Raw genomic sequence first — 27,304 nt, 5'->3', positions numbered from 1 at the left:
GAATCCAATTCAAACAGGCATCCATTAGGCAGCAGGCCCATTTCTGCTTAACACAGGCAGTGAAAGAGCAAAGAAATTGGATCAGCCTATCTGTGCAAAAGCCCTAGCAAAAGCCACCAGTGGGCTTCAATACTTGCAAAGCCTGTTTTCTAATGATGTGCCTCTTAGAAACCTGGGGTTGGGAGGACATTTAGCAGCATACAGAGTACCCACACGAATTATACACCGATTTACACTTGTTGACTGAACACCTCCCATGGGCCAGGCGCTGGGTCAGGTGCTGCTGGGAACAGACACAGAAGTGACACTGCGGGGTGACAAACGCTTTGTGAATTTAGAAGATGGGTCCGACTGGCTGGAAAGCCTCCCCTTCAGCCACGTCCTCCCGGATGCCACAAACCCCAGCCTTCCCAAGGACTCTCAGGAGATCTAGCCACAGGTTGGCCCTAGTGGTGCTCACTTGGGCGGGTCTCCAGAAAGTTCTCAACTCGCAGTTCCCCTGCTTAGTGCTACTGCTGTTTGTCTTCCATCATTACCCAAAACCACTTCTTGCTGGACTCTAATTCAGCTGCCACCCCTTCCAGGACACCTGCTGACAAGTTTAGACTTAGGGGTTTCCATGGATCTATGTTGACCCACCACTCCGTTCTGCCCACCGCCTTTGCCTGCTTTCATGTCCCGTCCCCAGCCTGCACTGAAATGACAGGGGAGGCACGCAGTAGACGTTCCAGGATCAAATTGACCCTCTGGGCTGTAGTTACTTCTAGTAAATGAGGTACAAGAGAGATGGCATTGCCCACGAAGCCCACAAGTTTGACAATCTGTGCATCGGACTGGGGGAAGGGCTGCTCGGTAGACATTAGTTTCTGGGAGTTCAGTGGTCTCCTCCTTGGAGGTTTCCAATGGGGTCTGCAGCAGATGCTTTCCTTTTCCTAAGGAATCGTGTGGAAGCCTGGATGATTTGAGTCCAGGTGAGCCTGGCTACTCCAGAGCTACTAGCATACTTGCCCTGAAAGCCTCTGGGCTCTAACATCATAGAAAGCAAAACGAGCTTCAGGATTTAACAGATGGGGGTCCATGCCTGACTCCATCGCTTACAGGTGGCTTAACCCCAGGCAAGTGATGCACCTTTCTGGGCTTACTTCCTGATCTGTGATAGGAACATAATTCACACCTCCTCATGTGGTAGTGACGATTAATTCACTGTGAGATATTACCTCTAAATTGGCCAGCATATGCCCACACATGATGGAAGCTAGCTTTTGCTTTGTATTAGCGGTCGTGGTGGCTCACGCTAAAAGAATGAACCCCCGGGAGGACATAGGAGTTCCTGGCTGGTGCGTGGTGGCCACAAACCACAGATGGGAGAGACTCAGCATTTGCAGGATCTCAACATTTTAGTTAAATACGCACAATTTTATTGATTGAAGAGATTAGGACAAAAACATTAAACCAAATACAGGACAAAGCACCAGAGGCCATAGATTCCCACCATGCACATCACCAATCTTTCCTCCTACGGGGTACTGAAAAGATAGGGGCCGGGGAAGAAAAAACGGGTCCTTCTTGACACAGCACCATCTTCAGAATGTATAACAAAAAACAAAAAAACAACAAACAACAAACAAAAAAACCCAAAACCAAAAAACTCTCTCCTTTGTATCTTCCATTATCAAAATAGAATCAAGGGCAAATCCATGGCCGCCTTGTCTCCTGACTATGAACGGTTAAGCCGCCCTCCTGGGAACGTGAAGGCCGGGCTCCTGCTGAGCAGGCATAAAGCATCCAAGATCTGCACACACATGCCACATACTATAATGAAGCACAGATTCAAGTAACATTTACATACTAGAGTCCACGTGTTACCTACCCAAAAACATGACCATTTCACAAAACGCATACAGGCAGTAAAATCCAAACAACTGAGGTACTGGAAACACAAATATTTATGCCAAAAGAGTTCTGTATCATACAGCAAATAGAAAAGCCATAATAAAAAACAAAAACAAAAACAAAAACAAACATTTGCCACTCGAAATCAAATAAAGCTATCTAGAAAAGCCAAACAAAAGGTTATTTCAGGGACAGAAATACTCAAACAAGAAAAAATATATAGATGTTAACTACAGCATGTAACATGTCATCCCAAGTCAACCCGTAATTGAAGTACTGGCTTAATACATCACAATGTGACATTTTCCTTAATAAATAGAAGAATTCTTGAAAATACAAAGGTGCGTATTGGGATAAGAGAGAGCTGTTTTTATTTATATCATCCTAGCTTCCAGCTGATTTTTCTTGCCGCTTGTCTCTACCGAGGGTTTTTGTCCAAACCAGAGGGCCTTCCAAGCCAAAAGGATCATTCTTCCTAAAGAAAAGGAAATAGCTGCCCTGTATTTCATACATGTGGGACAACCTGCTTGGTTTCACCAGTTTCCAATAAAACAAAGACAAAAGGTGTAGCTGAGACCAGAGTGTCGGAAAAGCTTCAGACTCCAAGCACCTCCCATGATCTCACCCCGTTGCCCCCATCCCAGCAGAGAGGACCCCCAATGAGGCAGCCCTCATCGTTCGAAGGAAAAAAAATTCGGGAGTGAATTTCTCTTTTCCTTTCCCTTCCTTTTTTTTTCTTTTGTTTCTTTAAACTACGATAGCAGTTAATGCATCTAGAAGTTTGACTTCTAATAGCTTCCTGTCACAAACCCATGGACACAGAACAGAATAGCTTGTTAAAGGACAGATTTTTTTTTTTTCCCCTTCAGGGAGCAAAGCATCAACATGTTATTTCCTGACCAGGATATTAAATAGTTTATTTAGAAGAAATGAGTTGAAAAGAGCAATTAAGGAGACACAAACTGGACTTCTATTTTCTTTTAGCTTAGCACCCAGGTTTCTGGTCAGTCTGTGTGCACCGAATTTTTTTTTTTTTTTTTTTTTTTAATTAAACCCAATTAATTATAGGGTGGTTTTTTTGTTAAAAAAGAAAAAAAAAAAATCCTTGGCCAATTGTACCTTCCCTGAATCGTGACAAGAAGTTAAAAGCTAACAGTGCGATGCCAAGATGTGTGTTTGAGGCAGAGAGTTTTGATTCTGTCGGGATCTGCAACTATTTTGGGACAAATGAAAAGTGGGGTAGGCAGAAGCAGCCCAACTGATGGGGGTGGTCTCCAGGGGGCTATGTCAGGGAAGAGAAGCTCCAGGGGCACCTGCCCTGCTGAACCAACCCCAGACTCCCACCCCGCATCTCTCGCCCCCATGCTACATGTTCAGTCAGCTCCTTGAAGGTTCTCCTTCTTTGAACCGAGAAACTTGAGTGTCAGTGTCTTTCTTGCTACCAAGCCAGGCGATACGTGTCCCCTGGAAGGACTCTCCACTGCCCTCTCTCGCTCCTGGTACCTACTAAGTCTCTGTGGGGCACAAGCTCAGTTAAAGAAAGGGTCCAAGTTCTCTTCCATGTTGACATCCGGCACCAGCTGATCAGACACTTCCTTAGCACCATATCCTGAATTCGAGACGCTAAAATCTGTAGAAAACCAAGGATGGTCCAGAATTTCCTGCGAGGTCAGCCGCTCTGAGGGCTCCCGCCGCAGGATGCTTCGGATGAGGCACTTGGCCTTGGGCGACAGAGTCTCTGGAATGTTGAACTGGCCACGCCGGATCTTGCTGAAGAGGGAACTGGGCTCAATGTCATGGAAAGGGTACCGCCCCACCAACATGGTGTAGAGCATCACTCCCAGGCTCCACACATCAGCTGCTTTGCCTGAGTAGCTGCCACTGGTGTTCAAGATCTCTGGGCTCACGTAAGCAGGGCAGCCGTGCTTGTCAGAGAGGGAGTCATCATCTCCCCGAAGAATGTATGCATCTTCCAGGCTTTCCAGCTTGACCCGAGTTCTGCAAGAGAGAGGAGAGCGTGAGCTCCTACGGGCACGCCGAGGCACATGAACCCCATCACTGTATCACAGCCCCTGCTTTAGTATTTCCAAGACCATGCATGCACTCATTCATTCATTCAACCAGCCAAACATGACTTACTGAGTGCCTCCTAGGTGCCAGACACTGTTCCAGGGTGGGGGGCCCACGAGTGAATAAGACCGACAGGGAATTTGCACGATGCTTAAGATCTACTGGGGTGAACCCACACCTCCAGCAGGTAAACAGACCATAAATGACATCATCATCTCCCCCACGTCAGTGATGACGGAATAGGAGATTCGTACTATTCTCAGACACATGTAGGTCGTGATGCGGACCCACAGGATTTGAACTCAGATCCAACCCACTGGGAAGCCCCCAGAAGCTCTGTCGCCAACTTCCGGCAAGCTTCTGGCTGACATGATGTAACAGTCTGAAAGGACTTTTTACCCAATGGCATCTTGGCTTTATAACACCACAGTCCTTTTGTTAGACGTGGAAGATTTGATGATTCCATTTTCCAGATAAAAACATCAAGGCTCAAGGAGTTTGAGTAATCTGTCTAATGCCTTTTAGCTGGGAAACAGAGAAGACTTGGTCCCACACCTTCCTTAAGGAAGTCAACCTGCTGCTCCTTCCCCACTACCAAGCTGCCTTCCTTTAGGACACAGGCAGAGCTGGGGAATGTTCGAGCAGGTATGCACTGCCATAAGCCCTTCCGAGGCTGACATCTTCACAGCAAGCCCATCTTCTTTCCAAGATTTACCATTGAACTTGACTCCTGTCTGGCCCATCACACTCCCAGGGGCTGGCCCTTGACCTGATGCTTATCTGACTTAGTTACCTCTATCTTCTACCTGTGCCACCACGTACACACATGCACATATGGGCGTCTGATTTCTCACATGTGTGCAGGGGTGTGTGTGTCAATCTTCCCCTTGCCTTTTAAGGACGACGGAGCTGGCTGGCAGGTTCCAGGATGCCTCCTGGCTGCACTCAGGAACAGAGGCGGAGAAATCCCACATTGAATTCTGAGTCCCTGGGGCCCAGCACCCTTCTTTATACAGTAGAGCTTGACACGACCATTGGGCATAAAATAAGCGCTTGGTAAATACTTTTGGAGATAAGTTAAATTCTTAAAATTAACTATACTAATTTGCAGCGAAGAAAGCTGAGGACCAGCACACAAAATGACTTGCTCAAGACTGACAGCTGTCCCCCACCTGGTGCCAGAATCTTCTAGACTTCCTTCGCTCAGGGGGACTCCCAAGAATCCTGTTTCCCTGTTCTGCCATTCCTTGAGTGGAAAACTAGGTATTGCGACCTTCCAGGGCTTAAAATGGAAATCCTCTTCCTGTTCTCCTGGCCAGGACGCTCTAACAGCAGAGTTCTCGGAGCTGTTAAACCCCATAGACTCAGTCCCATTCCACCCCACAAATGAAGGCTTGCCACAAAGGTGACCTGGGCCAAGGGAGGAGGGGCTGGAGTGAGGGGTCAGGGCCTCACAGATGGTGCCTGCAAGGGCCTACAAGGTCACGATTATTCACACCAGTGGGTTCCTTTGTCTCAAAAGTGCACATCATAGTTTGTACCCTGTTGTCCCGAGGGGTGACGAGGCTCCAATGGGGGGAGAACAGGAAAGTGCTTGGAGAAACCACACTGGGGCCACTGGCCTAAATCAGAGCTTGTGACTCAGGTCCATACGCTGCTTTCCTCCTCCTCCTTCGGGCTACAGGCCTTAGCCTTAGTCTCAGCCTGCTCTGAAAAGAGCAACCACCACGGCTACTCAGGGAGCCACAGAAGGAAGGTGAGGTTCAAGTTAATCAAGTTAGCTCTCTATAACAAGAAAACCGGACGAAAGCCTGGGTTGATTCTGAGATCTCATATTTGGACTACAGAAGTTTCAAAGACTAAGGAGTAACTACTCCCTTGTATTCATTTCTGCCAATGAGCAATAAATGGTGGTAGTCTCTGGAAAAGGTGCTGGGCAGGGAGCTCCAAGAGCAGATTCCAGGCCAGACTACATCTCTCATCTGTTGTGTGGCTGTGGGGAGGTCACTCAACCTCTCTGTTTCTCAGACTTAAAGAGGAGCGTTGGACAAGGCTGTCTTCTTTTTAATTTTATTTTTTATGATGGTACCATATATATAAAATTTATCATTTTATCCATTTTTAACTGTACACTTCAGAGGCATTAAGTACATTCCCACTGTTGGGCATCCATCTGGACAAGACAGTCTGAAAGTCTCTGCCAGTTTTAACATTCTGGGATTCTGTAATATATAGCAACATGTCTTCTTTACTCGCTCACCCAAATTCTACTATAACCTGTAGCACACACGTTCTTCTCCTCCCCCTTCAGCTAACGATCTACAGATGCAGGAAGGGTCTAGATATGCTCATCTGGAACTGGGCTGATGGAAAGCAAACCCTGTTCTTCCTGTTGCTCTTTCTAATCAAAGGCAGTAGGTGGGGTGGACCCACACCAGCTTCCCTAGATGTTCTAATTGGAGGTGAGTCAGGGAAACCCAAGAGGGCGGAGGAGAGGGGGCGCACACAATGGGGCCAAGCGGGTCCTCTCAACAGCCTCCTTTGCCCGACCCTCACCGGCAGCGGTCTCAGGAGCTGGCCAGCTTCCTGGCCTCCAAGGTCACTGTCCTGGCAGCAGGACAGCGACAGGGATAACTTTAGCTGTGGCAACTGTAACTAGCTGTGGGACAGGGGACAGTCCGGGGGAAGGAGCACCAGACGTGGAATCTGGTTTGGAGCTGGGCTCCTCGCCACAGCCCACCAGCTCATGCACGTGGGGCTAACATCTTCCCTGCGGCTGCAGGGTGAGCCCCGGGCCTCCTGACCACACCTGCAGCCCCACTTCCTCTCTGCTCCAGCCCTTCCCTGATCCTCAAACACACCGACCACCCACCACAGTCCTCCCTGGGGCCTCCGTGCCGGTTCTCTCCCAGCCTCTGCCCAGAATGTCTTCCCCCAGATACGTGGATGGCTCATTCCCGCTCGCTTCTTTCAGGTCTCTGCTGAAATGAGCTTCACTAAAGGGTCCTTGCCTGACCATCCTATTCAGGGGGGCACCCCACGCCCAGTCCTCTCCCGCCCTTCGCGGCCACCCGTACTACTATGCATCTGTATTTGTATGGTCATGCATTCATACTCTGTATCATTCCCTTGGTCGCCGCATTCCCACCTCCAGGAGCTCGGGAGCAGGCAGCTGAGGTCGCTCTGTATGCAGAGAACATCACCCGTGCTGACTGCTGTTTCTCCAGCACTGAGACTAGCAGCGGCCCCCCAGCAGACACTCAGTCTGAGAGGGAAAGGGGCAGTCACACCATTAACCCCTCGGAGCTTCAGTGTGCCCATCTTTAAGGGAACAACAGCCCCGCTCTGCCTCCCTCGCCAGGATTAAGTGGATGTCAGACGAGGTATCCATGGGGAAACAGGCTTTGTAAATTCCGATACCTCAGTCCCTGGCGGGGGTGAGGGAGGGTGCGGATGTGCCTCCGGAGACCTGAGCTGCTGCTAGCTCAGCCCTTACGGGGGACAGAGGTCACCACCTCAAGCTCCTGATGCTAAACCACCTCTGAAGCCCCGTTCCATTCTTACCTCCCTCCAGGCCACAGCCCTACACTGCGACTCTCACCTCACCCCTGTGACCCACCCCCCTCCCCCGGTGGCAGGGACCCTACTTCCAGCCTGACCCCCCTACTGGAAGGGTTCGATCTCGTCAATTAATGCCCTTCCTGGCGTTCACCTCTTTCGTCCTCCCTCCCCCCAAGGCCTCGGGGGCTGCGCAGATACCCAGTGGACCCGGGAGTGCAGGGGAAAGTGCACCAGACATGCTTCGGACAGTCGGCCGCCCCGGAGCTGACCCACCTGCCACGTCAGCCTCCTCCCTTCCGAAGCCAGACTCCAGGTGGGGCGAGTCTGGATCTGCTCATCACATCCGGCTCAGCGCGTGCTATGCCAGATTTGCCCCACATTTACCAGGCCAGCTCCGTCTTGAAGTCAGAGACCCGTGTTCCGACTCTGGCTCTGAAAATTACCAAGTACCAAAGAGAAAGCACCATCTATATATCTAGAAAGGTGCTAGGTATCGACAGAGATTTCCCCTTTAAAGTTTATAAAATCCACGTCCAAGGCAGGAATTATCCCTTTATGTGGACACGGAGCCTAATGCTCGGAAAGGGTGAGTAAGCCCCTATGGCTAGTGAGGCCAGTCAGGGGCTGAGTGCCCATCCCTCCCTGGGCTCCAAGCAGCCAGCCCGCAGGCCTGGCCCACCCACCTGAGAAGGGGGTGCAGGAAACCACAGCCGGGGTGTCCCCATCGATGAGGCCTCCTCAAAGTGGGGAGCATACATGCTCCCAGGGTCAGGGAGAGCCAGCCCATGGGGCAGGAACCCGCTCCTCCCATGGAGCAGCACAGACATCCCGGGCAGGCGAGGAGAAAAGAAAAAGAGAAGCCTAGAGAAAGCTGGGGAGGAAGTGCATGCTTCTGACCCTGCTTCCTGCTCAGAACATCCTGAACTTGTTTGTATCACTCCTAGGCAAGGGTCAAGGCAAGTGGTCGGGATTATGTCTTTAAACAAGGACCTTCCGGGGTGCACGCATGGCAGGAACCCGAGGCCGTGCTCCAGTCCCAGTGCCGGTCCCCGTGGACTTGCTGGACAATTGCAGGGACCCTCAGAAGGTCCCCGGGGCTTGGTTCCCGCTCTGGGGAGCACGTTGCCTCTGTCTGCTCTGGAGAGCGTCGGGGGGGGGCGCGCCTGGCAGAGCACCTGCTCGTGTCAGCATGGGACCATATGAACGAAAAGTCTTTGAACTTCTGCAGTCCGCTGAACAGTCTGGGTATTATGTATTCCCAGGCAAAGGAAACTGATTTTTGTAACAATCCCTAAGGGCATCGGTGGTCCTAGTAATTCAAATGTCCCACTAATCATTATTAGGGCATTGAAACTAGGAATAAGGACATGACAACTAACATCCACCTTCTTGGGTTTTTGTTGAGGATTGAAACAATGAAACAATGCAAGCACAATCTCTACCAAGTAGCCGAGCATAGGAAATCTGCAAAAACTGACGGCAACTCTAACTGATATTAGTAAGATAAGGCCCCCACCCTCAAGCCCAGAACCTAGAGGAAAAGACAGATGAACACATCCAAGTGGATGTGAATTCTGTGCCCATGTTCCTTCCCAGGCACTTTGCACTTATTTCCCCCCCCCCCCCCCCGGAATGTTTCCCCCTGCCCCCAAATGTGCCCAGCTCATTCTGCTCACTTCATCCGGTCCTGACGAAGGCAATCAGTGGGCTTTGTGGAGGTGGTGGGAATAAAGACGGTACACGAAGAACAGAGATTCCTGAAAGGGACAAGGAAGGGCTGGTGGAGAATTTCTGTTACCAAAAAGCTATGAATGACAGCGGTTATCCCTGCAGCTTCTTGGAGGAAAGAGCCATTAGCCTGGGGCGGGACTGACTTGGCCAAGAAGCTGCACCCTGCATGCATTTTGCAACCTGTCCCTGGCATAGGCAGGAACCAGTCTGCTTTGCTTTAACTTCTGAATGAAAAAAGCTTACGCGGGGGCAGCCTGTGGACTTGGCACCATGCCTGGTGCCATCAGATTCCCCAGCCAGGTGAGGAAGCCAGGACCAGCAGGATGCGCTTCTATTCCTGCCTCCGAGGGGCAGCATGTAGCATAGGCCTTCGAAGTCCCAGTGCCCCTCCCCCTCCCAGCAGAGGCCAGCGAGGCTCCCTCTGGGCCCCTGGGCCGCCAGAGCAGTGTGACCACGGGCCCCTTCGGCCTCAGTTTCCCTTCTGTAAAACGAAAACATGGCCTGAAAAGGGCTCTCCTAGCTTCAAAATTCCTGAGCTTAAGTTTCCTTTAACCTGAAACTATAGAAACCGCAACACTTCTCCTACGACACCCTGGTCATAATGTATATAATAGCGACAGTAGCAACAACAGCAGCCATGAATTCAACACCTACTATGTGCTGGGACTTGCTCAGTCGATATCTCTATTTCTCATAACAAAACAGAAAGGCAAATATTACGATACGTGCCAACTTCCTACAAAATAAGGAAACCAAGGCATAGAGGCTGGAAGGTCCCAAGCCACGTATGGGGTACCTGAAAAAACTCAGCTCTGAGTCCACATCAGGAGGATCGTCATGCTGGTGTCATCTCCAAAATACATCCTGGCACCAGCATCACAGGTTTACTCAGTGTCAAAAACAGAATCTGTGAAAGCAAGATTCTGGGTTTCTGGAGACAAACATGGCCCCGGGTTTATTTAGCACAGACAAAACCCTGGCATCCATGACCTAACTGCTGGAGCTCATGAGCTGGATAGAGGTGGCAGGACCTGCCCATTGGCTAGAAGAAGACACCGAGGTACAAAGAGGTGACCTGTCCAAGGCCACCTTGCAAATGACTGGCAGAGCTGGGATTCAACAGCCGGTTTTCAACCTCCAAATGAGTGCACCATCCAAAACATCAAACAGGGCCTACCCCAGCAAATCATGCTCTGCTTTGAAACCTTTAAACACCGCCCTGGGCTTCTGCAGCAGGAAGAGATCAGGACAGGGTGGGCCAGGGTGGGGCTGGGCTGGGAGTTCAGCCAGACCAAGTGGGCCTGGCTGGGACGGGAAGTCCGGTGGCCTGAGGTCAGTGGAATTCGAGAAGTCACTGAAGGCCATTCCACAGGGTGGGTCCAAGCAGGAGAAGGGTCAAGTGAGAAAGGTCAGCCACTGCCAGGTCTGGCCTTGTTCTGCCCAATACCGCAAAGCTACCCTTGGCTATCAGTTCCGTTGTATGAGCAAGGGGCCCCCTGGGGGTTCCCGTGGGGGGAACAGGATTGTCCCAGCACCCTACATTGCATCCAGCTGACCTGACAGCCACCACTGGGACTCGACAAATAAACGAAGCTAAACTCTGCCAAATAAATCGTCGCTGTAATTCTCTGTTTCCTGTGTGCAGAGACTTTTTTCCAGTAGTTGCCTCTGCGAGGCACTGATATGCCGGGTCCTGTAGATGCAGTGAACAGACCTGACACCCAGGTCAAGCTCCTTCCACATCAGCAGGAGAGCAGCAGGTGACCCTCAGGGAAACACTTCAGCTCAGGGTGAGGGAAGCCTCCAGGGATGGGGCTGGCTGGTTCTACCAGGTGCTGTGTCCTCTCACGCTGCCCTATCACGACAGAAAGGCCTGTGTTGTCTGTGCCCTGACTCATCATGGCTCCGGGACAGCAGGAAACCATCCCACCTCCCACCTCCTAGGCCTTCGCACTGCAGGAAAGCACCCCTCGAGCGCAGCCTGCATCTCCACAGGGACAGACAGGGCAGGAAGGCAGGGCAGCTCCGGACCCCTCCTCAGGACTCTTCACCTCTTGCCCCTCTGCATGAAGGCCTGGTCCCAAAGGATCCCCTGACCCCGAGTCAGTTGATTCAGCTTCTCAGAGAAGCTTCTGCAGGCAACGTACCGCTGCTCCAAGGGCCCACCCAGCCTGGATTCTTCGAGGAAGAAGAACCAGGTGCACCCCGAGGTGCTGCTCCCCCCTTGCTGCTTAGGTGGACTCAGAGTCCAGAACATTCCTACCCATGCACCATTGGCAGGGCAGGAGGGCGGCTCAGGCCGGTCCCTGTGACCCCAGCGACCCAGCGAGCACCGGGAACAGCGGTGCAGCACTGGGCCAGACAGGGATTCCACCTGGCAGAGTCCTAAACTGGGGCTCACCCAGATGGCCCAGGCACATACCACACACGTTCCGTCAGCCAGAAAATCTGGGCTCTTGCTCTGGGTCACACCACCAACATGTTCTAGAACTTTGGAGAAAGACATTTCTACCCCATTTCTTCATCTGTAAAGATCAAAGGGTTGAGTTTCATTCTGCCTCTTACCCACCCCTCCTTGATCCCATTGCTTGGGTCCTGGTTCAGCCTCAGCATCCTGAAGTTGATACCCCTGCCCAGGCCATCCTGCACATACACTTCCAGAATCACGACCAGACCCCGTCCCATCCTGTCTCAAAAACAAAACAAAACACAACAAAAAACCCTTCAATGGCTCCTCCTGGATTTCAGGTCAAGTTCAAGGTCATGGGCATGCATCCAGGCCCTAGGCCTTTTCTTCCCTCTTCATTCTCATCTCTGATCCCCCACAGTGCTCTCCACCAGCACGCCCCTCCCTGCCCAGGGCTCATTCGTGTCTCTTGGCCTTTCCTCACACTTTCTGAACACCCTTCTGCTTCACTCAGACCAACCCGAGAAGGAGCCCATCTCCTCCTGACACGCTCATTCTCTACACCCCATTCTGCCATTAGGACATTTTCTTCCTGCTCCCAGAGAGTTCTCTAATGCACACCCGTTCTCTGTAACGTGGTATGAAAAATAACCATTACACTATGTCTTCCACTAGAAAAGGATTCTCCAGAGGTGATTCTCGTATTCTCAATACCTTCCGCCGAACGCAGCACATGATAGATGCTTAATAAATATTTGCAACATAGTGTGGATCCCATGTCGAAGTTGCCCCCGGCTGCAACATGCTGCCTAGAGTTCAGGGTATCTGGGCATGATTCTGCTTAAGAACTGCACTCTCAAGTCCAAAGAAATTTCAAATAGGCTTGACTCTATTTCATGCTTTAGAGAAACTCCCGAGAGTCCCGGATAAAGGGCATTTAAAATGTGTTTCCATCCACTGCCCTCTGCCATCAATATATCTAGGGGATTTTTCTTATAATATTTATGCCTCCAGAGCAGCATAAGGGGCTACTCACACACCCATTTAGTCAACTGCCAGACATTCATGAAGTATTTACAAGGCTAGCCCTGTGCTAGGTAGGGAAGACAGAAAGAGAATCGGACCCCACTTTACAGTTCCGCAGAGAAAACAAAACCCACTCCATAAAATGGAAACACAGGACATCACAGGACTGCCCGTGGGGTTGGTTAACCGGTGGCCTATGACCCCTCAGAGAAAAGGAAGTACTAAGCTTCAGTACTCAGTGCTGATGAGGTCCTCCTGGTGTTCAAATTGTTGCCCAATTGCATGAGAAAATTCCTTCTATGGATCGGACACAGGGGTGGTATTTTACCTGGTGTCTATTTCCTAGAGCCAGAGTGGTATTTGAGGACCTAGGCACGGGACTCCAGTGTCCTGGGCGCAGACCCCCAGGTCTGCCAGTGATTAGCTGTGAGGCCCTGAGCCTCAACTTCCTCATCCATAACATGGTGATAATAGCACTAGTTTACTCACTGGTTTTAAAAAACTGGTTGATGTAAATACAGTAGTTAAGCAGGATTAAATCAGTTCCTTTAAGTGTCGTAGTTAGAACAGGGCCTGGTCCATGGTGGAAGCCAGATAATATTTCACTGAAATGTAAGTCCCGTGAGGGAAGGGTTCCATCTCATCGGGTACTACAGTAAACGCAGCGCGCCTAGAACAGTGCCTGGCACATGACAGATGCTCAATACTATTTGTCGAATAAATAAATGAATCTCCAGGTTGTTGGGTGATGAGGGCCAAAGCCAACAGCTGATCATCAAGAGCAGTCATGACAGGTGCCTTTTTAAGGCTCTGCAGTGCAGCAGGCACCCTGCTGGATACTCTAAGTTCATGATCTCTGACCCACGTCAGAGAAGGTAGGCCAAGGTCAAATGGCTCAGTGAAGGAGTAAGAGATCCCACTGCTGTGCCCTTGGTTCTGCTTGCCCAGGGTCTCAGTCTAGCCCATCAGCTAATTTATTAAGCACAAACAGTAAACAGCTCGGCCAGAAATCCTATTTCTAAGCAAAGAACCCTGAGGATGCTCTCCATTCTGTGATTAGGGAAGTCCTTCATAAATGAAAATAACCCCACCACAGACATTGATAACAGTGTCTTAAATAAATGTCACTTCTGCATAAATCATTAAATCAAAATGGGAACAATGGGTTAATTTCTCATTCGGTGCAGAACACTGAAGGAGCTCTTTTTGAAAAGGTGTCTACGTGGGAGAGTTATACATTTTAGTCTTCCAGGGCTCCCACTCTGGGCAATGTCCTAGAGGCCAACGATCTGTACTTACTCCCACTTCTCTCATTCTGTCGTGAGAATCCGATCACAAATGCATACACTCAATGACGGAGATCTTCATTCATTCAATGCCACTGTGTTCCCGCAGCAGGGACCACGAGACAGCCTCTGTCCCCAAGAAGCATCCAGCCCAGGAGTTGAGGCATGAGGACAGTCGAGGGATGCACGTGGACATTCGAGTAGAGGGGAGACTATAAGTGTGCTATGGGAGGGGGGTCACCTACCCACCCCGGGAGAAGTGGGGGAACAAGCCTCCCCCAAGGGCTGGCAGTGCCGGAAGCACAGAGAAGTGGTCAACATCAAGAAGGGAATTCCAGGAGCTCTGTCTCCTTCAAAGCAAAAAGGTCAGGTCTTTTGCTAAAATACAATGAGCCTACAACTTCATATGAATCGCTGTTGACGAAAGAAGGCAGGGTCTGTTCTCCAGTCTGGGCTCTCTATTTTGTTAGATATTAAAGCCTCAATGGAGGCTGAAGATCTACAAGAAGAGCCAGTACAGAAACTAATCTGAGGAGAGAGAGAAGGTGTACAGACCTCAGCTGGTGGGAGGAGGGAAAAGGCCTCCGCCACACCGGAGACGCAGGTCCCGTGCCTGGGCAGATGGCGGCAGGTGACACTGAGAGGCCCAGGGCTGCTGGGTCCAGCCTTCCTCCTGCAGAAGCAGGCACTGTTCAGCTTCCACAAAGCAGAGGAAATGCAACTTGTGACGTCAAGAGATAAAAATCTTCTAACCAAAGAAGAAACACATACAGAGGCATGTTTCTCAATTCACAGGGGGTTATTTCTGTGCAGGGAAATGTCAACACTGAATCGAGGTTGGGGGCAGGGGGTAGGGGGCAGCGGGCAGGGGACAGGGGACAGAGGACCGGGGGGGGGGGGGGTGGCGAGGAGCCTGGTCCCAAGGGAGAAGAGAAAGCAAGCTGGCCAAACAGGGGCCGCTGTAGGAACACTGGCTTGCTCCCAGGGCAGCCTGAGGTTGCACCTGCTTCCTGGGCTCTTCACATCCTGACTCAGCAAGCTGCCCTATGTCACCCGGAGGGCCAGAGACTACGTGTATATGAGGTGAAGACGGTGGGAGCTACCACTTGTCCGTGGCTGATTATGCGCCAAGCTCTGGGTTCACCTGCATTCATTCATTTAGTTTCATGAGGAAAGTCTTCTGGATATTTCCACTCTGCAGATGAGGTAATCTGGACAAAAGAGGTTATGCAACTTGTCAAGATTAAGTTTGCTAATCAGTGCAGGAGCAGGGACTAGAATCCAGACAGTGACTCATCCTCCACACGGGAGTAACGGGTCTTCTCCCAAAGCTCAGGCCTTCCCTTAGAGGCTCAAAGTGAAACTGGGGGCCTCCTGGAAGATCTGCTGGCCAGGCAGATCAGCCCACTACCACAGCAGGGAGGGAGAGGCTGGGGGACGTGGGCACTGCCCTCTATCAGATTCAGGGCCCCCTCCCACACACGGCCCCTCCCACTCTACAGCCCACCTCTGATTTTACTACAGGAACAAACTGTGTATGCAAAGGGTGTGTCCACGCTGAGTACAATCAGGGTAGGGGTTTAACTTCCTCAGAAAGAAAAAAAAAAAAATCACCTTAGTTCTGCTCTGCAGAAACATCCCAGGGATGGAGGAGAAGCAGCAGTGCAAGGCTGAGAACACTGGGGCCAGTCCAGGCCCGGGAAGCGGGGTCCTTCACTCCCTGCATGCGCCTGCTGTCCGCCTTCCCCTGTGTACATCTGGCCGACCTTCTGGCCTTTCTGAGCCTGGTGCTTGCCCTGTCAATCACCCTTCTAGCACTGATCCAATATTGTAGTTAAACAAGAAAGGAAGATGTGCCTTAAATCTGAACCCTCACATCACAAGAGTTCCACTCTTCGTGAAATGGCTGCCCAAGAGGTGGAGCACATTCTCCAAGAGCCTCCAGCACCCTGGGAATGGCTGGTCGAAAATGGCACCACTTTATCAATGACTTTAGGACCGGCGGGCTATAGTGAGCACCTGCCCCACCCTGTGCACCTCTGGATCATTCACTGGGCTCTCACAACCACCCACAGGGATGCAGTCCTAATTTCTGCCAGGAGGAATCTGCAGCTCAGAGGCATTAAAGGACTCATCCAAGACCAGGTAGCTAATGAGGGGTAGAGACAGAATCCGAATCTAGAACCCAGATCAAAATAAAAGGGAAGCAAAGGAATCAGCAGTGCTACTAATTCAACACAGAGGCAGAAGGCACACTGGCATCAGGCCCTCACGTAACATGGGGTGTCATGCGTGTATCATGTCTTCACGCTGCTCATGGGAAACTGGACTGATGGACCTGATCGTTCTCCCAAAAACACATTCATGGGTGGTCAGGATTCAGTTACAGATGGTCCAGTATCGGAAATCCATGCATAAAGAGTCAGCACACGGGCTGGTCTCATTCTGAACCTGGTGGGGCTCAGCCAACTTCACTATGTAATGCTTTCACCTTCAGTTCCTTGCAAGAGCATCAGACATAAAGATGCACATCCCTGAGAGAGAGAAGACCATGCACAAAAGAGTGGTCTGGTGATGTGAAGCTTAATAAAGTAGTACTTCCAAAAGCCTCTTCTGTGTTTCCCCTCCTCCAAAAAACCAATGCATAAAGGGCCAGAAAACAGACACAGACTCCATCCTTCAACGTTTCAAAAGCCTTTCAAATTCAACCCATTGTCTTCTCACCCGCTGGGTGTTGTCAGGAGAGACACAGACTCTAGTCCTATTGAAATACCTATTGACGAGGTCTTGCTGATTAGAATGGATGGTGGGGGCTGCCAGCCCAGTGAGGTCCCAGACTGCTGTCCCCCTCAAAACACAGGCAGGTTCCTTCACGCAAGCCACTGTGTGCACCAACAAAGAGAAACTGCCACGAAACTCAACGGCTGCAGGGACACACGGAGGGAGAAATACTCTGAGTGACAAAACCAGAGTCTCCTACTCTGAAATCAAGACGTTCTAAGGCAAAACAACAAGGAGGAAGGCTACAAGGCATTATTCCTCTTTCACAAAAACTTGACAGATGGCTGGGGAAAAAGTTCCTCTCAGCTACTGATGAGAACATTTGGAATGTCCTTGAAAATGAGAGTGACCTTCTCAGAGCTGCCCAGACAGAGACACTTGTCATGCTAAGAACAGCCAAGTCCTCCGGGACTTCAGCGTGGTCGGGGAGCAGGGAAAGAGCTCTGGACTGAAATGATAGGATTTCCAGGCCGGCTCCATCGGCATGCAGGCTGTATGACCGTAAGCAAGGTTGCTTAACTCCTGTGCAACCCAGTCACCTCGCCCATCAGATGAGGAGCTATCATTCTCCCTGCTGGTCCCGCAGGGAGGCAGGGCTGCATGGGCTCAGGTGCCATCAGACATGCCGGGGACAGATGATGAGCAGCTTCCTCCCTGTCACTGATGCTTCCTTTTTCAGAAGGAAAATGCTCTCTAAAGTTAAAAAGGATTTCACTTTGACATGCTTACTCCACTGAAGTTTTATGGTTTCACATTCATACGGGATACTTCTATCTAGATCTTTCTAGAAAGGGTCATGCTCTTTTGCAAAAGTCAAACACAGCTCCAAACTCAGTGCCAGAGACTCACAGTCCTTGTGTTGGAAGCCTCCGACATCTTGGGATTTCTTCTCTAAGCCCTGGGACATCAAGGATTTCAGCTTTGCCACCATCTACTCCTGGGCACTCTTAACTTCCCATAAAGGACAAGACAGGCCTGGAGGAAAAGGCCTTCAACAGCAAATGTGAGGTCTGACTCAGCCCCTTATTTGCTTCTAGCTAACTGTGGGCACTGGGACTGGCACCCTCACCTCTAGGGTTCTGATTCCAGGCAGCAACAGGAGAAAACTGAAGGATGGGCCCTCTGGAGACCCTAGAGTTCACTTGTGCTCCCATGTTCTGTGACCTAAGGATGTCCACCCTACTATGACTCACTTCATAAATATGTATTTACCATGTGTGTGCTATCCCTGGACGCACCATCCCGTATACTCACTGGTGCCTGAAATTCCTCTCGAAAGAGACACAATTGAAGGGGACGTTTAAAAACTTGGATCCCCGTGAGAGAGGGCATTCATCGCCCTTACTCCCTGTGGCAGGCAAATGAATTTCTTGAGAGCTGATTTAATAGAGAGTATGTCCTTACTTCTGCTCTTTCTTATCTATAACTTTGAGACCTCACACAAGATTTTGGAGTCCTCCTCCATGAAATGAATATGATGATACCCATCCTACCCCCATTTGCAGAGAGAATTAAGTAAGGTCAACAATAACCTAATAATAAGACCTTAAAGTAGTCCCAAACAATCACCTCTTATTTTTGTAGTTAGAGTTCTTACATTTCCAAGAAAAGTGGAATGCAGAAGGAAAGAAAGTATCTTTGTCAGTATTCTGCTGGGGGTCAGGTATATATTTAACTTCCAATGAGAATATTCAAAGAAGCACATACCTGATGTTATAACTCAGAAAGACCTTAGAACCAATAAGACAGAGCCAGGACAATAAAAGGATAAGAAACTTGAGGCCAGGAGGAAGGGACCAAACTAAGAGGTCACAGAGGATATTAAAGGTGAAACCAGAGTAATAACCCCTGAGTCTCCAGGCTCCAAGGGCAGATGCATCTGAGCTGAAGAAGAGAATATGTAAGTGTCACCCCACACTCGAGATCTTAGAATAGCTCCCTCTTCTTCCATTTGTTAGTAAGGGTCAAAACCATGCACTATCAAAAACCAGGCTATTAGCTGCCACGAATGCCTAAGATACCTGTTTATGGGGAAAAAATATGGAACAGTAACCAATCTCTGTGGCCAGTGGCCCTCGGCACTTTGTATGCTCAGCTGCATTATAAACTGTCATCAGGGGCACCTGGGTGGCTCAGTCATTAAGCGTCTGCCTTCAGCTCTCAGGTCATGATCCCAGGGTCCTGGGATCGAGCCCCGCATCGGGCTCCCTGCTCCTCGGGAAGCCTGCTTCTCCCTCTCCCACTCCCCTTGCTTGTGCTCCTGCTCTCGCGATCTCTCTCTCTGTCAAATAAATAAATAAAATCTTTAAAAAAAAATATATATATATATATAAATTGTCATCAAATTATTCCACTTGCATTAAGTAAACACAGGCCCTTTACCTTTGCTAATCCCAAAATGCTTCCCAGACATTTACCTCCCAATTAGCTGTAACCATAAAATGAAAAAAAACCAAAGCAGACACCACTAGATCTTATTATATATCTTTCCTATAGGACATCAACAGACTTCCCTAAGCAATAGCCTAAAGTATCACAGGCCATTGGATACATGGCACAGTAACCTGTAGGTAGAAAGGGTTGATAGCCAGTTCTTCATCTGACACAAAAAAGATACTCCAGATTAAAAAAAAAAAAATACTCCAGATATGTTTGTTGAGTGAATGAATGAATGGCATGCACCAGCTTTGTACTCAAATGGGCCTTAATAGCTTTGTGACCACGGACCTCCACTTCACCAACCACCTCCCTAGGAGGAGTCGAGGATGCCCAAGGCTGTCGTGGTAATTCCACGACCCACGTGGGTAGAAACTCTAGAACAATCTTTGGAATAGTCAGCAATGAATATAAATCACTTGCCTCCACCCCTCTAAAAAAGCACATTCTTCAAAAGAAAAAGAGTGGCTCGAAAGAGTTTTACAAGAGAAGTCAGCTGGAAGAGAAAGCGGGCCCCAGTGGGTTTGCTCAACAGAATGTCATGAGTGAGTAGAAGAACCATGAATGGAACCCAGATGCCCAGTGTCCTGCCCAGCTGTGTCCTACAATAACCCAGACCTTCACATTGCTGTGTATATGTATTGGCACCTTCTTCCTTACCTGCAACGCCGGTCCTTCCCACACTGTCTGTAACATACTCATCTTTCAAGTGAGCTCCAAAAGCACCTCTCCCATAAAAACTTTCTTGACTTCCAAGTCCTAGTTAGAGCGGACATCCCAGCCCCCGGGTCCCATCTGACCCTGTATATAGTCTGCATTCAGGGCTTGGAACATTCCTTTGTAGGTGAGTTGACTAGTTAATGCATCCTGATATTCACAGTACTGAGAAATGTGAGTAATACACATGCACTTTAGCCATACATACACGTACACTTAGGAAACATTTATTGAGTGAAGGAATGAATGAATGAATTAGAAATCAGTGATGACAGGCACTGAGTGTTCCAAAGGTAGGATTATTTCAAAAGCAAAATCATGCCTTACTCACACTGAAAATGCCACACAGGCTTGCAGCCATCTTCAAAGTTCACAAAACAAACAAACAAAAAAAACACCTAATCACCAGGTCACAGACAATCCTGGCACCCGACCTCCGAGCATTCATTAACGCTGCTGGAGTAGTGGCAACTTAGTTTCCCGGGGCACTTAAAACATCACAATATTCATTCACCTCCTTCTGTCTGCTCACCCTTCCTTCTCGCCTGGATGGCAGGCAGCAAAAAAAAAAAAAACAAACAAACCAGCAAAAAAAAACCCAAAACAAAACAACCGTCCATTCCAACCTCTCAAGCAAGAATGCTCCCAAGCAGCCCGTCAGAGTATGCTACGGGCTCTGGACAGGAATGACACTCACCTTTCTTCGTCCTTAAAGATGAATTTCCGCAGTTTCAGATCCCGCAGCACCAGCCCCCCGTCGTGGCAGTGGGCCACAGCCGAGGCGATCTGGTAGAACAGTCTGGCCGCCTCCTCCTCCCTCAGCTTCTTGCAGGTGCGGACGAACGAATGCATGTCCCCATAGCTTCGCTCAAAGAACACGTAGGCTTTGGTCTCCCCCAGGATAATTTCGGTGATTTGGTTGATGTTGCTGTGCGCAGCCAGGCAAAAGCACGGGGCCAGGGATTCCTGGTAGCAGCTGATATCAAACACCTAAGACAGGATTCACGACAAGACCAAGAATCAGGGGTGCCTCTTAAACCACGGAACCACAGGCTTTTGAGGAGACAGAAGGCAGACCGAACCTGGACCCAGACCACACTGGCCCTGCCTGCTCCCAGCTGTGTAACGTTGAACAAGCTGCTTGACCTCTCTGAGCTTCCAAATCTTTATGATGTGTAAAATGGGCAAAGGACCCTTGACTCACAGTGTTGGGAGGATTATTTGACAACATGGAGGTAAAAGCGCTTTGCAAGACGTAACATGGTACACAAATGGTTAAGTCGGATTACCTTTTTCTCTCTACTCCAACTACCTGTTTATAAAAGAACTAAAGCAAAATCTGAAAGTGACCCACCCCACGCTACGCAGACAAAGCCTTATTTTCCTTCCAAAAAAAAAAAAAAAACAGAACAGAAGCGGGCATCACCACACAACCACAGCGATTGTATACAATATATTTTATGCAATTGTGTTATACGGCACTCTACAACATATTAGCCATTAACAGAGCAAATATGCAGACTTCGCCTTAAGGTCCTCCAATTCAATACCTTCATTTTCCAGATGTGGATATCGAGGCTCAGAGAACAAGTCAAATCGAGCCCCAGCGGCAGAGCTAAGAAATAGGGCACACAGTCCTTAATAGGAAAGAAAGCAGATGCAATTCTCAAGTCCCTCCACACCATCTAGCTCAATGAATCAGTTATGCAATGATTTTCTATGAATCAAAATTAGCCTGTGAAATGCCACCTCATCGTGGGGTTATTTAAAAAGAAAATCCATCCTCAATACCTTTTTGAAACCATCCTAAGAGGAATTAACACTACAGAGAATCTTTGAGGTCATAAGAAAAAAAAAAAAAAAAAAGCTTTCATTCATTTCAAGACCTCCACTAAATCAGGAATACAAATCCCTGGGTTTGGAATGTGGTTTTACTATCTGCCTGGGAATGTAGGCACATGACTCCCTTCTGTGCCTGCATGAGTGAGGGGCAGGCGTGAGGTGCTTTGCTGGAAAGCACTGCAGGCCAAGAAGGCTCCAGCAACAAACCCTTAAATGGTCCCCGTGCACCACCATTTAGCTTCTTAAATCTTTTTCATTAGTGAGAACATCCTCTCCCTGATCCTCATTTTGCAGCGTGGCCTAGAAATCACCCAACTGAGGCTCCTCTAATCCTGGCTTGGCCACCAATAATCTGGATAAGATGGATAAAGCACTCAGGGTCACTGGGCCTCCCTCCTCTTCCTGACCTGGAGACGTTGATTTAGAACCCTGTTGACCTTTTTGGGTCCGGATCCCACGTGAGAACCTGATAAAAGCTTTGTCCCCTCTAGCTGACAATGCCCATTCTCCAATGCACGCACAATACTGGATTCATTTTCAGGGGATTCACAGGCCTTCGGAAACCCATCCAGGGACACAGGCTGCCATTTAAGATCCACAACTGAAGTTAAGTCGCCCTTCGGTTCAAAAACCAAAAGAAATCTGTGAGTCAAACAAGGATAGTAAGAACCTCAGGAGGGCTGGTGCTAACCCAGGGCGAGGAAGCAAAGTAACGTTGTGAATGAACCATAATGAGGCATCTCAGGAAGGCAGTACAGCTGCTAGAATTTAAGAATGAATACTTCAACGTCTCCAGAGACCACAAATCACACCCTGATACTGTCAAATGATGACCCACGAGCAGTGACCTCAGAGGTCCGTTCAATTAGGAATCTGAAATGCCTGAGTCAACTTTAACACCCAGGCTGCGGGCAGCAGAAACCTAGGAAAACCTCAAAAATTTCAGAGAGTAATAAACGTTTTGCAGTGGCTAATGTAAACATTCCGTGTTATATAACGGGGGGGGGGGGGCGGGGGGGGGATGGGTTCTGAAGCTGGAGGCTGCAGGCTCCGTCTCTCCAGTGCTTGTGGAGTTACGATGGTTTATCATATACCTCCTCCTTCAAGTTGCATTTTTAAAAAACTAAAAGGTGATTTTTGCTCAGCACCTTCAGTCAGTTACCCCGTCCCACTGATGAAAAACTGAACGGACACAGAAATTTAAAAAAACAAAAACAAAAACAAAAAAACAACATATTCATGGCAGCTTCAAGAAATAGCCAATACCCTCTGTAGGAGATCAAATTCCAAGATGGTGGACAGAGTATGAAAAATAAAGCAAATACTTCTCTTCTCCCAAATGGGTAGGTACCAAACTTTTAGTAGCAGCTATCAGAGGCATTTAAGGGGGTTGGACAGGTATTTAAACCATCACCTTCAAACGCAAAATCAAGCCATAAGCCTGGCTGCCACCTTCTTTTAAATGTTTAATTTGGAGCCTAAGTTATATAATGTGACAGCTGAGATAAGGCAGGAAGATTAGGCCATCATTAGTAGCATTTGCAAAAAAAAAAAAAACAACAAAAAACCCAAAACCAAGTGCCCATTTTGCCAAGATAGTAATTATGTCAATGTGCATAGTAGCTACCAGCATTTCCATGAAAATAATAAGGTAAAGACCCCCCTAAAGCTGCCTTCCTTCATTTGCCTAGCTTACAGTGGGCTCAGGGAGACAATAAACAGGCTTGATTATTTTGGTTAAATGACCCCAAATGGTATCCTGTAGCATTCTCTCGTGACAGTTCTCTATAGGAATGGCATCTTTACATTTGATCTGTTTTTGCAAAGACTTTTTCCTTGGGTCAACATAGAGCTAGGAGACATGAACTCTATATTCTGAGACATCAAAAGGAACTTGATTCAATGTGTAGATTTCACAGTGCCTTGCAGTAAGCTGAGTTCACACTGTGTATCTGAGGGTAGCTCAAAGAAGCAGCCTTATAAAAACCACTTGGAGCTTCCTAGGATATACACAGCTATGCTTGCATAAAAAGTCACCCATGTCACCTCTGGTAAAAAGGCAGGAAAACAGGCTGCTGTGTCTTAAAGGGATGACCTCTGCCAAGCAGAACAATGATACTGCACTTAAATCCACTTGCAGCCCCACAGTAATTGGTGAGGGCTGATTCAATCTTTGCAATAACTAAACCAGCAGATTAAGTACAGTTTCAGGCCAAAGAGCACGTCTGTGAATGACACCGTAAGGTCAGCCCAAAGTGAAATATGTCTTGAAGAATATGGAGGGAGAAAGAAAGAGCAGGGGCAAGTCACCTCTGCCTTCAAACAAAGAAATAACAGCAAGATGCTCCTGCAGAATTTGAAGGCAGAGTCCCTTTACTTAAAAGCATCTCCAGCCTTTGAAAAATATTAAAATGCTGTACCGAAGTTGAGCAAAAGGAGTGAACACACTGCTGGGCGATTGTGCATATTTCATAGGAGAGTGGCAGCTCTGTGGAATTCATTCATTTCAAAGGATGACTCCCCTATTGTGCAACCTTGTAGGTCTTCTGAGAATTCAATCCAGCTCTGAATAGCCTACTGAATTTTGGTTAACCGGGCACAGTTGCTCTGGATCTCAATAACTTGGGAGAAGTTGCAAAATACCAAATGCTCAGTACAAGCAGAGAGCTATATTTGAAGAGTCTCTGATTTCCCCCTGAGATCTGTACTGAGCAATTCCAAAACTGATTGAAGACCTCCACAAAACGCATATTTACAATGAAAGACTCCAGTCCCCCACAAAATAAAGCAATCTGTGGTTAATGGTAAAAAGTGTGATGTATTATTTGTAGCACAGCTGTACAGAGTGCCCATTTCAAAGACAGCAGAGGTCCTCACTCTTCACTAGCCCCTTACCCCTCCCCCAAGAAAAACCAAGAGTGACCAAATGTAAAATTGACAATGAATTCTTGATCTATGTCCAGTTGCCTGGGTATCCCCTATGCTCTACTCTATTCCTCTTTTTTTTTTTTTTTTTTTTTTTTTTGCAACTGTTCTCATCCCCTTGTCTGGGGTGCACACACACAAAGACACACAGACACACCAGTTGGGGGTCAAAGACAAAACGGAAACCGAAGTGCCCCTCTCTGTATTAGCGCTGTGAATCCCTGGGGCTCCAAACGCCGGCCTGTAAACCATACTGGCAAAGGTGTGTGTTGGGGGTGGGGGGCGCGAGGGGGTGTTCGGGCACGGAAGTCTGGAGACGAGAAGAAACGAGACAAGAGAGGAGGACCCAAAGGACTCACTTTCCTACACCCAAAGGTGCGCTGGTGGCTTTGATTTCCACCCCCAATACCTTATTTCAAGGCTGCAAGGAGCAGAGAGCTCTTTGTAAACTCCTTCCCCGCGCTGGGCCCCTGGCTCAGCCAGAGGGGACACCTTTGTGTGTCTCTTTTAAAGGGCACCTTCCAAACAAAGGTTTAACACCTGCACGCTTCTCAGAACAATGGCTGCAAAAGGAACCCAGTCATCAGTGCCTTAAAATTAGTGGGGGATTCCCTACTTCACGGTGGAAGGGGAGGGGGCTAGACACAAGGAGAAACCCCTTGGGCAGCGGGACCCGGCCTAGAGCTGAGGCGCTCCACGAGCCTTTGGGAGCACGCGTGTTCGTGGCCCCCGCGCAGTCCCGCCGCCCTTCCCAACCCCGGGCTCTCCCCAAAACGCCCCCGCCGCAGCCCGCCCCATTGTCTGCAACGCTCTAAAAACTTCGCAACTAGTCGAACGTGAACAAATAAATAAACCCATTTAACGAGGCCACGGATAATTATCCCGCGAGTCTCCCTCCTCCAGGCTCCGCAGCTTGGCGACCTCCCGCCCCCTCCAAACGGCCGGGGAATCTTTTTAAAAGACAAAAAGCAAAAACAAACCCCGAGCTCTTTACCTTGCACACCAGCTCCTCCCCACTGTGCAGATGCACGGCACGAAAAACGTGGTCTCCCTCCAGAGGTTCCAACAATAAGTATTTCCCGATGCAAGAAACGCAATGCGACAAGTTCGGAGTCTCGGGCGGGCTCGGGGAGCCGAGGTTCGGGCTGAAACTCTGGCTGGGTTCGGCGGACCTTATAGACGACAACTCTTCGAAATCCTGGGTTTTGTTCCGCGATCTCCCATATCTTGCTATTGTGATGGGGGTAGACCTGTGTATGTTCATGAGTGTGGGGATCGCACTCGGCAAACAAAAAACCCGCTGGAGAGATGAGTCGCTGGCGAGTGCGGCTGCAGGCGCCTCCGTGCCACGGATTTTAAAAGGGAACGAGAGGGGAGGGGACGGGAAGGGGGCTACGCGGAGAAAGAGTTAGAAGCCCCCAAATGGGCGCCGCCGGGCACCTCGTCTGCTCCGAGCCCGGCTCCCGGGGGTGCTCAGTCGGCAGTAACTCGGGTCCTTTTGTTACCCCAAAGCAGCCAGCGATTTGCAGAATCTCCGCACTTTTAGTTTCTCTCTCTCTTTCTCTTTCCAACGTGGATCTAGACGAGTAACCGGACTGCTAAGGTGGGGAGCTGCAGCGCCAGGTCTCCCGAAGCGATCCCCACGCAGCCTTCCGAATCGCAGACGGGGCGGAGGAGCCCTGCTGTAGTTTGTGCAATCTTCGAGGAGCGCACGGCAGCAGCTTGGTCTCAACGCGTTAGAAACCAAACAAAAAGAAAAAGGAAATAAGCACGGGTCTACCGGCTCGCGCCGCACGGCAGACAGAATCCGCGCTGCACCCCTTTTTTTGGTGGAAAGGGTGGGGGGCGTGGAAGGGGGGGCGCCGGCGAGGGTAGTTACCTACGTTTTAACTGTAGATGGCGTCTGAGGCTTTTCCAAGATCGCAAGAGCTCTCCAAAATTTAAACAAACAGACAAAAAAAAAAAGAAGAAGAAAAAGAATAGCAAGGGAGCATTTAACTTAGAGCGGTCACCGCTGCCAACAAAAGACTGCAAAAGCCGGGCACAGAGTTGCGGCGCCGGCTGGGCGCAGGTACCGCGACAAAGCCCGGGTTGATCCGCCGGGCGGAGGTCAGCACAGGCTCATGCTGTCGCAGCTCGCTCGTGCTCCAGATCGTCCTCCGAATAAAGCGAGAAGTGCGGGTACGGACGAGGGTAGATCAATGGTCTCCGATTCCCCCGGCACGAGCTTCCGGGCGGGAGGGGGGGGGATCCTCCGGGCGCTGGAAGGGGATGCGCCCCCAGCCAACCTGCGGCGTTCCTTTCCCGCTGGATAACTGGATCTTGCCTTGGAATAATTTACAACCACTCCGTCTCCCCCGACCCTAAACCCAAATTGCCCGCTGGGGTTTGTTTTGGAGAAAATTGATGCCTTTTCTTCTTCGTCTTTTATTTATTTATTTTTCTTTCTTCCGCAGAGGTAAGAATGTGTATTTAAAATTGAAGGGGATGGCCGATGGTGCCCGAGGCCAATCCCCGAGCTCAGCACGCCCGCAACTCCCGGCGAGGCGGTATTAATAGTTACTTACGTGGCCGGGGATCTCGGAGCGAGCGGGGCCCTGTGTGCGCGTGTGTGCGCGCGCGCGCCTCG

At 49.4% G+C, this 27,304-nt stretch overlaps 1 protein-coding gene across 1 annotated transcript; it reads right to left on the bottom strand.

Moving 5' to 3' along the window:
- Positions 1 to 1,395: 1,395 nt before the first annotated feature.
- Positions 1,396 to 27,304, bottom strand: TRIB2 (tribbles pseudokinase 2). Its single transcript, XM_025867762.2, has 3 exons — positions 25,670 to 27,304; positions 20,606 to 20,898; positions 1,396 to 3,891 (listed from the first exon to the last, which is right to left on the bottom strand). The coding sequence occupies exons 1-3, from the start codon at positions 25,937 to 25,939 to the stop codon at positions 3,423 to 3,425; spliced, it is 1,032 nt and encodes a 343-aa protein (XP_025723547.1). The 5' UTR covers positions 25,940 to 27,304; the 3' UTR covers positions 1,396 to 3,422.

This window comes from Callorhinus ursinus, unplaced genomic scaffold (assembly GCF_003265705.2).
Source record: "Callorhinus ursinus isolate GAN/ISIS: 27379988/994484 unplaced genomic scaffold, GSC_fseal_2.0 scaffold10, whole genome shotgun sequence".
Lineage (NCBI taxonomy): Eukaryota > Metazoa > Chordata > Mammalia > Carnivora > Otariidae > Callorhinus > Callorhinus ursinus.
The sequence above is the reverse complement of the archived record's forward strand: the minus strand, read 5'-3'. Positions and strand labels throughout refer to the sequence as shown.